At 36.2% G+C, this 12,152-nt stretch overlaps 2 protein-coding genes across 3 annotated transcripts; one reads left to right on the top strand and one right to left on the bottom strand.

Moving 5' to 3' along the window:
• Window positions 1–1,408: 1,408 nt before the first annotated feature.
• Window positions 1,409–5,475, bottom strand: LOC129810360 (mediator of RNA polymerase II transcription subunit 18-like). Of its 2 annotated transcripts, XM_055860783.1 has the most exons (3): window positions 5,121–5,475; window positions 2,165–2,897; window positions 1,409–2,106 (listed from the first exon to the last, which is right to left on the bottom strand). In XM_055860783.1, the coding sequence occupies exon 3, from the start codon at window positions 2,096–2,098 to the stop codon at window positions 1,460–1,462; it is 639 nt and encodes a 212-aa protein (XP_055716758.1). In that variant the 5' UTR covers window positions 2,099–2,106; window positions 2,165–2,897; window positions 5,121–5,475; the 3' UTR covers window positions 1,409–1,459. The 2 variants fall into 2 exon arrangements, with proteins under 2 accessions (XP_055716758.1, XP_055716757.1); XM_055860782.1 differs by lacking the exon at window positions 1,409–2,106 and having other exon boundaries at window positions 2,170–2,897.
• On the top strand, window positions 3,831–5,233 carry LOC129810359 (delta-aminolevulinic acid dehydratase). The gene is made up of 2 exons (XM_055860781.1): window positions 3,831–4,129; window positions 4,199–5,233. The coding sequence occupies exons 1-2, from the start codon at window positions 4,020–4,022 to the stop codon at window positions 5,082–5,084; spliced, it is 996 nt and encodes a 331-aa protein (XP_055716756.1). The 5' UTR covers window positions 3,831–4,019; the 3' UTR covers window positions 5,085–5,233.
• Window positions 5,476–12,152: the final 6,677 nt, after the last annotated feature.

Raw genomic sequence — 12,152 nt, 5'->3', positions numbered from 1 at the left:
GGTTTCGAGACAAAATTGTACAATTCTATCCAATGTTAAATGTACAACTATTTTTTAGAGAAAATATTGTAATGTTCAAGAATATTTTATGAGCATAGTATTTATGTAAATAAATGAAAAAAAATTAAATCATTAGAAGTGATCGTTTTTATTTCAGACTTACTGCTATGATGGCGGACGCTGCGGATCCATAACATTTGAGAATCCTTGGGATGCCGTTGTGTTTCTTGGCGTTTTCTCTGCAAATTCCTTGCTGTTTTTCACTGAATTAGGTTAAAAATTGTCCACAGGTAAGTTCTGAATATGATTAATAGTTCCACAGTTTCTATTTGAGGAAAATAGTCCCGGAAAATTGGTAAAACTTTCAGATTTCGCGGCGACACGCACTTCTAGACGAAACACATTTTTATCATAAATTTTCACATAAATCACTGCTATCGCGAGGATTTTACACATCAATCGACACACATAAACCTTTAAAAATATGCTTTTATGTAAATTTTTGCAATATTCCTGCTTTTTCCATAAGAAAATCACGTTTTTCCAAAATGTTTTTGCCAGCTATTCACCTCAATGGACGAAACTCACCTCGACATTTTCGGCCACCATGTCGAAATGAATTTCGACGTTCGAATTCGAACATAATCGAAAAAAGGACGCTTTTCGCGAACATTTTATAGCACACTTTGGCTTAAGGAAAATGCTGAAAATCCAGAAGAAAAACAGGATATATTAAGATATTTACGTGTGAACTCATTAGTGAATTGTTGTAGTTCAAGTTGAAAAACGTGAAAATGTGAACTTTAGACGGGAAGTCCTTCAAAAAGTAAGTTTTCCACCGGTCATAGTTTTCAGAAAAAAGTGAATATTGTTTTGTGAAAATTGTCCCAGCTTCCTTTGATATCATCAGTGAAAACAGTGAAAAACGTTTGTGCGTGTTGGTAATTTAAGTTGCCTGTGAAAATATTGCAATTTTGGTGCGATCGCAACGGAAAATTCCCGCACAGAATTTTCCAATGACCCGAGACTCCTAAGAATTGCAGGTGAGTCGGAAAAATCCACAGAAGGCAAAAGTGAAAATTGCCTAGATATAGAAATTTCCATTGTGTTGCATGAAAAATCGCCGCATTCCAATATTTTCCACTTGTTTTTCCATCTCAGCCGACTCAGTGTCTGTCTCATTCATTTTGCTGTGATGAAATCATCATATTTTCCCCCCAATAGCCTTGAGATAGATTGCAATTAATTGCAGTGGAAAAAGACACATTTTTCGCACAATTTTCATTCGATCTCATCATTTCCCCGCCTGACCCTATGAGAGTGGAATTTTCGAGGGAATCTGCTGTATTCTTTACAATTTAGGTGTAGACAATGGTGACAAAGTGTAGACAATGAAGAACCATCCAAATTTCGGATCAAATTTAATTCTAATGCTTAAATTAGATAGAAAACTATCAGGTTAGAGGGCCCTTTTGTAGTCAATCTTCTCTAGTTGCACCAGAGGCTTGAGCTGTTCAGCCAGAATCCTCATTTCCTCCCCAATTACATCCTGTCCACTCGGTGCAAGAATCGAAAGTTCCACAAGGTAGCTCTGAGAGATAGGATCCGTGGGCTGAAGTCCACCAACTTTGAAGATCTTTGACACGGTGATTTTCATCCTGCCCTTGCGAAACATGTATCCTCGATTGGCGTACTCAAAATCAATCCGGCAGCCCAGTTCAGTGAGAAATTCCAGCACAGACGCCGTGCAGGAAATATCAATGCTGGACCTGATCAGGGTAGGTCGGGATCGATCGCCCACTTCGGGCTGACCAATGTATCTGAGTTGAAATGGGGCATCGACATCCTGGGCCTTCCTCACTCTCAGCTGAAGCTGCTGATTCTGCCCTCGCAAACTAAAGCAGATTTCATGGTCGTGAAAGGGTTCAGGACCGGAATCCACATTGTCACATAATCCTTTGAGTCTGTGAAGGAGGTGTTCCACCTGACTGTCCAGGATGGAACCCTGAAGGAGGTACTCCTGATTCGGGATAATGTTGCATTTCAGGGCATGCGAAAGCCCCTCTATGGTACTTATCGGTGCATTCGGGACGCTCATTTCTTCACCTAAAATTATCCCAATTAAATCTTTTCCAATTCCACTCCCAAAAACGCTAATTTTTACCTTAATAACCGGTATTTTGGGCTTGTTTATCCTTCCGGGAATGTTTTGGTCATCAAACTTTGACATCCCCTTCTTCTTCCTCGTCTGAATGTCAATCTCTTTCTTCGACTCGATGAAAACACTCTGCATACTTTTTGGCGCAATACATTCAAAATATAACGACAATTTTTTATGTTTATACCAAAAAAGGTAGTCAAATTCTAAAGTGAAGATTTACTCGGTAGATTTTTCGTAAAAATTGATCTTCCAAATCCCAATTCACGTTCCATTTTGAAAGCTTCCAATTGCAATTTGTACGCCCTTAGTTCTTCATTCTTGATCTGGAGCACGAGTTTCTTCCTCTCGAGCAGGATATTGGGTTCAATTGATGTAGTTTTCACTACCTTTCGCGTGAGCGTTGAAGGTGGAGAAATGTCTTTGGGTTCGTGAGATGTGCTCACATGGTCAGCCTTGTTGCTCTTGAAGCCCATCTTGAGGATTTTTAAAGGTGGTTCAACACTCGCATTGGAATTCCCCGAAGCATCCAATTGTGTGTGCAGTTGCTCCATGGTCGTATCTTCCTGTTCATGATGTTCCTCCAGAACTTCTTCTTTGTTGGGATGATCGAGGATCACTTCGTACATAATGTTTTCACCCTTGTGCTCCTCTGGTTCATGTTCGTACTCCCCTAATTCGCCATGTTCTTGTTCATCTTCAGCTTCCTCTATATCGCTCGATTGGTCAACCATTGAGCCTGAAAAAGTATTTAAAAAAAAATTGTAGAATACAAAATTATCATCAGTTGAATTTTTTAGAATCAAAAAGAATTTTTTAGTTAGGGGAGACCGAAGTAGCATTAGCCACCAAATGAAATTTTTGATTGTGTATAATTTGTACAAAAAATGAGGCTGATAAATATTTTGATGAATAATAAGGGATTATATATTTAGAATAAAGAGTGGTTTCCTCAATATTCCTTCGAAGGCAAACTATAAGGTACCACTATCTAGTACTATACGTGTCTAATTCTAACTTTGGGGGGTCTATCTCTTCTAGTTTACGAGATATTCGAGATTAAAGATTTGCATACAAAATATGTCTAAAAAAAATTTTTTTAATGCCAACTTTGGGGGGTCTATCTCTTCTAGTTTACGAGATATTCGCGTTTAAAGATTTGCATACAAAATATGTCTTAAAAAAATTTTTTTTGATGCTAACTTTGGGGGGTCTATCTCTTCTAGTTTACGAGATATTCGCGTTTAAAGATTTGCATACAAAATATGCCTAAAAAAATTGTTTTTGATGCCAACTTTTGGGGGTCTATCTCTTCTTGTTTACGAGATATTCGCGTTTAAAGATTTGCATACAAAATATGCCTAAAAAAATTGTTTTTGATGCCAACTTTGGGGGGTCTATCTCTTCTTGTTTACGAGATATTCGCGTTTAAAGATTTGCATACAAAATATGCCTAAAAAAAATTTTTTTAATGCCAACTTTGGGGGGCCTATCTCTTCTCTAGGCAATTCGTTGGATTAAGTCTAAAAATTAAAATTAAAATAAAATTAAGGGTTAAGAATTTAAACCGTACTTAAAAGAAACAATATTCTAAAAATCTCAAAATCACTAATTTTTTTTTTTAAATGTTGCGTTTTCTTTAATGAATGGGGTTAAAAGTTATTTGCAGTGTAAAATTGTTATCAATGAATTTCTGACGGAAAATTTGCACAAAACTATATGCCATATGGCAACACTAGATAGTAAAACACAAACTCCATTGTCATTTCCTTCTGATTGAGTAATTTGCATTTAGAAAATCGCAATAAAAAGTAAATTTACAAAATAATTTATTTTGAGGAATACAAAAGAAAGTCAGAAAATGTCCAGCAATTGTCTTCACGCGTCAATTTCCCATTCTACCCTGCGACAGTGGTCAGAAAGTGGAACAGAAATCTCACCGGCAAATCTCATGTATCCCGTGTTTGTGGTGTGAGTATCTGAGTATCGTACTGATCCTCAAGCTAGGGATAATTTTACTGAATCAGGGGATTTTTATAGGGAGAGCGACAATGCTGTCGAAGAGATTCCTAGTATGCCGGGTGTTAAGAGATACGGAGGAACTGCCCTGATTAACGATTTGGTGCCTCTTGTGGCTAAAGGATTGAAGACAGTGCTTCTATTTGGAGTAGTTGATAAACTGCCCAAGGATCCTAAAGGATCTTCAGCTGATTCTTCTGAAAATCCTGTAATTCGAATCTTGCCTAAGATCCGTTCAACTTTCCCGGATCTTGTGGTGGCTTGCGATGTCTGTTTGTGCCCCTACACAGATCACGGTCATTGCGGGATTTTACGAACAGACGGAGTTATTGACAATGATGCGAGCATCCAGCGAATTGCTCAAATTGCTCTGGCTTATGCAAAAGCAGGAGCTCACATTGTCGCCCCTTCTGACATGATGGACAATAGAATTGGGGCTATAAAAGGGATCTTAAGGCGTGAAGGATATCAAGAGACTGTATCAGTTCTCTCCTACGCTGTGAAATTTGCATCAGGATTTTATGGACCCTTCCGTGATGCTGCAAAATCTGCACCTGCCTTTGGAGATCGTAGTTGCTATCAACTGCCTCCAGGGTCAAGGGGTTTGGCTACCCGTGCCGCAGCTCGAGATGTCTCAGAGGGAGCAGATATGCTAATGGTGAAGCCAGGACTTGCTTATCTGGACATTTTACGAGATACAAAGAATCAATTCCCTAATCATCCTCTGTTCGTGTATCAAGTCAGTGGAGAATATGCAATGATTCATTGGGCGGCAGTAAATGGGGCTTTGGATTTGCGTAGGGCACTATTTGAGATTCTGAAATCTTTCCGACGTGCTGGAGCAGATGTGATTATCACATATTTCGTGCCTTACATTCTTGATGAACTCAACAAAATCAAGCCCTAAAAGGGAGTTTTAAATAATTAAAAAAAAAAATCCTACCTTCATGTGGGGTATTCCTCAAGTGCTTCCGGGTCATGGCATGTTTGGAGAGGTCAATAAATCTTGGACAGAGACGAATATTGCAATAAATACAGCGGGCTTCTCGTATACCATCTGCAGAGTAGCAATCTCTTAGCCAGTCTTTGAGTAAGGGATTCTGGAGCCAAGCATCTCGGAATCTCTGTTCATAGCGTTTTTGTGTTCGTTTAGGGGCCAAGTATTGTTCCTCACTCATCTCCTTGGTGGTACGTTGATAGATGAATTCTCCCGCTTTTGCCGAGGAATCTCAAGAAAATCTACGAACAAATCTTTTCACTGTAAAATTTTGGCTTCAAATGTCACTAGACTGCAGAGTAAAAACATTAAAATTGCAATACAGCACCATCTATATTCCGGTATACGAAAATTCCAAATTTGAATTTCAGTATATTTCAACAGATATTTTCATTGGGATCTTGAGGTTTTGGCAAAGTTTTAATAAAAATATTTTATTTTTCACTTAAAATAAAGTTCTTCGATTTGAGGAAAAATATTTGATTGATATAAAATTTTCTTTAAAAACTTTGCGGAAACAGGATCGGACAATTAAAAAAAAATTGTAAATAAAATTATGCATCAGTTTCAGAATTAATTGGCTTAGTAATTTACAGCTGAATGTTGAATCGGAGTATAGAGTTAATCTATGGATGAACTGTTGTTTTCTAATGTTTGAACGTGGAATAGGGTAAATTTAAACAATGGATTAACGCTTAAGCCAAAAATTAGACCCCCGATTTCGGAGGTCTAATTTTTGGCATAACAATGGAATAAGAGCTGTCAAAATGGCGCAACAGGAGCAAACAAAGGTATTGCTAATAATTTTGTTTTTAATTGAATTTTTTATAAGAAATATTTTATTTTCTGTCCCATTTCAGAAAAGAAAGCGAAGCAAAAATTTCTCCGAAGAGGATAAAGAACTGCTTTTTGCAATCGTCAAACGGTTTGAGAAGATTTTGGGCTCCAAGAAAACAAACAGTACTACAAACTCACGAAAACTCCAAGCTTGGGAACAAATTTGTACCCAATTTAATGCGTCTGCTGAACAAAAAAGGACTGTACCACAACTGAAAGCAGCCTGGAAATCAAAAGTAGGTGTCATCAGAAAGAACTTGGCCAGTGATCGTCTACAGCGAGTTACAACTGGCGGAGGTGCTTTTGTGCCTCGAGCGAGCGATCAAAATTGCTTTTTATCTTTCATCCAGAAAAGCGTCCAGCCTTTGCACAATATTGATTCCTCAAATGACGTGTTTCCAATGGTAGATGTGTGCCAAATTGGAGAAACAGTCTCCTCGGACTTCGACAATGAACCAAATTCTATCAATCGTCCAGAGACACCGGATGTACCAATCGAAGCCTACTCTCAGACGAGGAAAGTTCCGTGGAGTGTGATGTTCATTATGACGTTCCTCCTACAACCGAAGAACCAGGTAATCCAGAAACTGACACACGTGAATCTTCTCGATCACCAACATTGCAGATGAATTCTCCTGTACAAAATCTTCAAAATCCTGTTTCTGGGAATTTTAGACGTGAAAGGGAGAGGGCAATTCAAAGCGAGCGTGCAAGGAGGCAAAACAAGATTGAAAGGGCAAAACTTGAGGTATTTGTCGAGTTGAAGAAAACTACGGCTGCAATGAGAAAAGCTAATGAAGAAGAGTTTAAAGTCAATATCGAAGCGGCAAAGAATAAGGCGGAGGCCTACAAACAGAAGAAAGACTATTACAAATTGAAACTGGAGCTTTTGCAATCGAATTCTGCCGGACATTCTTAGAAAAAATAAAGTCCATTTTCTACGTGAATTATTAAATTGTATTAATTATTACATTTCTTGTTAAATTGTCTGGCAATGCTTCATGCAGGTTTCTCACAATTGGATGAATTTCTTGATACAGAGCTGGTAGTGGTATTTCCGGGGGTGATGGAGATGGCTCATTTAAATCCCTTGCAATATTGTGTAAAATAGCGGTAGCTGTAATCACCTTCAAAGTATTTTTCAGTTTTTGGCGAGACTTCGTTTGTAAAACGGGAAATCTTGTTTTCCACACTCCAATACAGCGTTCGACTAAATTGCGAGTAGTCTTGTGTATCCTGTTATATTTTCTTTCTTGTTCCGTGAGTGGATTCGAAAGTGGAGTCAGTAGATAACTCTTGTTAGCATAGCCATTGTCCCCTAACAAAAAATAACGGCCAAAATAATTTTCCTCGCACTTCATTTTCAAAGTTGAAAAATTGAAGATAGTTTGGTCGTGAGCTGATCCGTGCCACCTGAAAATGGTTATTTTTATTTCTGGTTAAAGAAAATCGTAAGAGTAATAAAAATATTTACCTCGCTACCAAATCCATTATTCGCATATCAGCGTTGCAAGTCACTTGGCAATTAATTGAAAAATATCCTTTCCGGCATCGAAACAATTCAGCATCAGGCCCTCCAGGAGATTTGCACGGTATATGCGTTCCGTCAATGAGCCCAACCACTCGGGGAAATCCAAATTTTTCGTAAAAACTTTCTACGTATTGTTGTTGTTGCTCCGGAGTTGGAAGACGGACAAAACGATGAAACAGTTTGGCGATTTTCAAAGAAGTTTCGTTGATTGCTCTACATACTGTAGATTGGTCAATGTTTACTAAATCTCGTAACACTCTTTGGAAGCTACCCGTGGCATAGAATCGCAGTGTTATCAACAGTTTATCCATTGAGGAGAGAGGATCTCCTCGAGTTTCTTCAACATCTTCCTTAATGAGACAATTTATGTATGAAACACTAGTCTTCATGAACCGACACCTCATCCAGAACTCGTAGTCAGAATAATATTCCATCGGATGAAGTCTTTCACGGAAAGTTGTAGAAGGCTTTCTATTTTTGTCAGCCAACACTGCTACTTCGAAGAAATTATCAATTTTAATAATTTGCGACATTTCTGCCTCACAAACTCTTTGGAACTGTACAAAATACACAAACATTTGTTTACATTTTTGACATTTTGGTCATGCTATAAATGCTATAAAATAGGGTTGCCATATAAAAAAAGTGATTTTGTCAAGCTCTTATTCCAAGTTTGAACATACGAAAAAATATTTAATCTCGACCTAACTTTAATCCTAGACTAGCGCTATTCTGTGGTTCAACTTTAATTATTCTTCGTTTCAACATTCAGCTGTTAAATGCTAAATTTAATGATTAAAAAAATTGAAATTTATACTAAGACTCTCTGAAGTATATTTTTGATTAATTAGCAATCCAAAACCCAAAGCAAATTGCTCTTTGAAAATTACAAAGGTCTAACCAATTTTTTTCAATATTTTTGTATTTAAATAAATATACAGTAGACTCTCTCTCAATCGGGAATATGGGGCAAAATATCATCCGGTTTAGCGATGGAATTGAGCGTCAAAGCCTTTGTAAATTCCACAAAAAGCGTTCAATTATAAAGAATCACGATAAAATAGGAAGAACTACAGCGAATTTGAGCGAATTAGCTTCATAACACTGTGCAACGATGATTTTGTCTCTGGGTTCTCATGCTATTTTTTCTATTGCTAGGGTCAAATGATTTACGAAAATACTTATCATTTTGATTTCATTTGGATTTTGCGCCTGGAATCTAGGCAAAACCGTTTTTGCCGTTTTTTGATACTTGGGTGCATATATCTCCGATTCTGCTGAACCGATTTATTTCTCACTAGGGAACAATTTGTTGTCCTTTACATGCCCGATAAATCCTCTGAACAGATGAAGTTCGTACAACTGACACCAGGGGCGCTGTAGTCTCAAATATGTCAGAAAACATGGAAAAATCGAACTTTTTAGCAACTTTGATCAAAAATATCTCGAAAACTAGGACTGTACCTAACAATCTGTTTTGTGGGTTTGATAGAGAATTTAATCAGCTACATTTTCGTCCATGTACAACTTTTCTCTCAGATTATTTTTTAACCTCGATATTGAGGTTCAAACGAAAAATGAGCATTCAGCCAACTTGACAAAAAACTTACTCAACAAACTGATGATGATATCGACTTGGAATGTTCTGAGTACCCCCCCCCCCCCCCAAGTTGATCCAAGGAATCCAAATGTCACTTCAATTTCATCCCAACGTCTATTCTTCCCCTCCAGAAACCACTCTTTTAGGAATATCTGAACAACTAAACCATCGATGCTTTTCAGTTTTGAATATGTTTTAGAGACCATCCTAGCGAACATTACACCCATACCTTCCAAAGACGTCCCACCCCTCCTCTCCCCACAAGGATGGTAATAATCTGGTCAAAAAAGTAGAATTTCTTCTGGAAAATTTTCTGACTAAAATCAAAAAATAAGGCATTTAGATGTATCGGAGCAGGATGTCTTCTATGGCAAAAATGTAGTCCAATGTGGAATCTATTGTGTGCTGAAGAGAGTACATTAATATTTAGTTTAGTTTAGTTTATATGATTTTTCAAAAGTTGCTTTCTTAGGCCATTTTTGAGAAATTTTAGTTAGATTTTGTTTTTCTGATCCCAAGGATTTTTTTTTAAATATCACAACATTTTCAAGTTGAAGCACAACTTCTTACCTTTCCAACGGATGTCCATTTATTAAGTTCTGTACATTAGAACCGGAGGAATATAATATGAGACGAAACAGCAAAAACAAAAAAAAATTAATTAAAGAAAATTGTGACGTATAGGAGCAAAACCAAGAACAGATTCTTGATCAGGAGACTCGACTCTACCAAACGTACTATGTGAGTTCCGTGTGCCAAAAAAAGTTGTCAATTTGTTGCATAGTGTTATTTTTACACTACATTGAATTTTTTATGCTGTCTCCTGAAAAAATTACTCAGAATGAGTTGACCGCTTTTATTTCCAAGAATTTAAATGTCCAAAATCTTCGCAAAAATTAGAAAAGAATAAAATTTTAAATCTAACACCATAAAATAGTAAATGAATAATGTCCTGAAGAAATCATGTTTCTTGACTAGGTCCACTTTGTTAGTGATGGCATGCGATTTAATAATTACCGAGACCCAAGTCAAAAAGGACTATCAGTCCTTGGGAAATTAATGATATCCTTCTGAAAATTCACATGTTTAAAATTTTATTTCTTGAAAATGACTTAATCGATCTTAATCAAATTCGCCTAAAAGTCAAAATAGAGGGTAAGTGGGACATCTTTGAAAGTGGGCCACCTTTGAAATTGGAATTTTTTTTTTATATTTAAGTGGAACTGAGCCATGTTAATGTAATTTAGCTTCTCAATCAATTTGTGCAGCTAACTTATCACGACAAGGCTCAATTTTATTTAAAAATAGGTGAAAAATCCTAATTTCAAAGATGCCCACTGGCAAAGGTGCCCCACTTTCCCCTATAACTTAAGCTTTAAACGTATATTTTTAGATTTTTCTTTTGAGTGTTTCTTTTGGTAGCTGATAGGATACTATCGATATTTTCGGAGTCCTTGGTGTGTCCTTAACATCTCCCGAGGAAACTTATAGTCCATCTCGTCAATTCTGAGATATCTTAAGGTGAACGTTCTTAAAAAATTGATAGAAATATTTTTATGAAACTTACTTTTTTTAAGAACTGGGGTTGCATAGTACTAAAAACAGTTACCATTGTCAAAAAAATTTTAATAAATGATTAAGAGTATAATGAAATTATTAAAATATTTTTACTCTTAATGTTATTCACAGTTTTTGAGTAACTTTATCTTTTATGATTCTGTGATCTTCACAGAGAATATTTCTGCATAGCAGACATACAATCGTTTTATCAATTTGAAGAATCATTTAGCTAGGCTCTATGAAGAGAACCTGGAAAATTACAGGAAAATAAAGAAATATGAATGTTATAGGAAGATCTTTCTTAAGTCCACCTTTAAAAATCGTTCTATTACAGGATACCAATAACATAATATAAACCGTTATTGCAACAAGGAAGTTTTGTAAAATAATTCAACCTAAGCATACGTTTTATGCTCTAGTTATAGTGCTTTTCCTACATTGAGTTTAGTCCTGGAACAAAAGTTGTTACATGTGGCAATACCTATATAAGTAGATTAAATAAAAGAGGATATTTTTGAAAAGTTTTTGTCATCTCAGACACTTACGTTTTCGACATTACTTTGCGAGTCAGATGATTTCATAAAAATTACATTATACTGCCTGTCCGTTCATTTGACCATTTCCGTATCTGGAAGATAAACAAACAGTTGTTGCCATCAAAAATTGTTTAAAACTTGGCGTTGTCCGAAATTCCAAATTTTCATTCATATACAAAAATGGCTTCTAACTATTTTTATTTTTTTTTGCAAATATAAGATTTATACAATTCTAGAAAGCGTATTTTTCAAGTGATTAGGAGAAAGTATGAGAAAATTTGAAAGGTCTGTGAACTCTGTATAAGTCTCTATAGATAATGAACTGATAATTTACCGATAATTTTTATCTGATATTCGATTTGAAGCAAATATTTAAGTGACATGTGATTCGGTTTCAATCGATTTTATGTTCGATAAATGTTTACGAAATTGAATTGTAATTTGTAGCAACTTTGGTCTGGATTCTGTTTATAAAGGTGTTAAAGTTTCCAATAATTCTAAACCGATTTCAAGCGCCAATGAATGTATAATATAACATCTTAGAGGTTTAAGGTTTTTAAAGGGGGGGTAGGGTCCCTAAAGCCGGCTTCAGACCTAAGGTTTAGCCCAGTTCCCGATGGTCTCGAAATTCAAAATTGCAATCAATTTTATTAGTTTTTCAAAATTTAATAGATCACTTGCCCATGTTGACCAATCTTAAGTGATAATTTTCCAAAAAATCTTGATTAAGAAGAAATGAGAGAAGTTAAGCCTTAAGAAGTTAAGATAAAAATCTAATTCTTAGAGGATGATTATAAGCTATAAGGAAGTCCAAATTAAAATTTAAGTTTTTTTTTATGGCCTCGATTGATTCCTGGACTAAGATATCCTTGATCAAAAAAAATAGTGAAATTGTCTTTCAGCATCAGCTGCGG

The sequence above is a fragment of the Phlebotomus papatasi genome, chromosome 1 (assembly GCF_024763615.1).
Source record: "Phlebotomus papatasi isolate M1 chromosome 1, Ppap_2.1, whole genome shotgun sequence".
Lineage (NCBI taxonomy): Eukaryota > Metazoa > Arthropoda > Insecta > Diptera > Psychodidae > Phlebotomus > Phlebotomus papatasi.
Note: the sequence above shows the minus strand (reverse complement) of the source record. Positions and strands in the feature narration are given on the sequence as shown.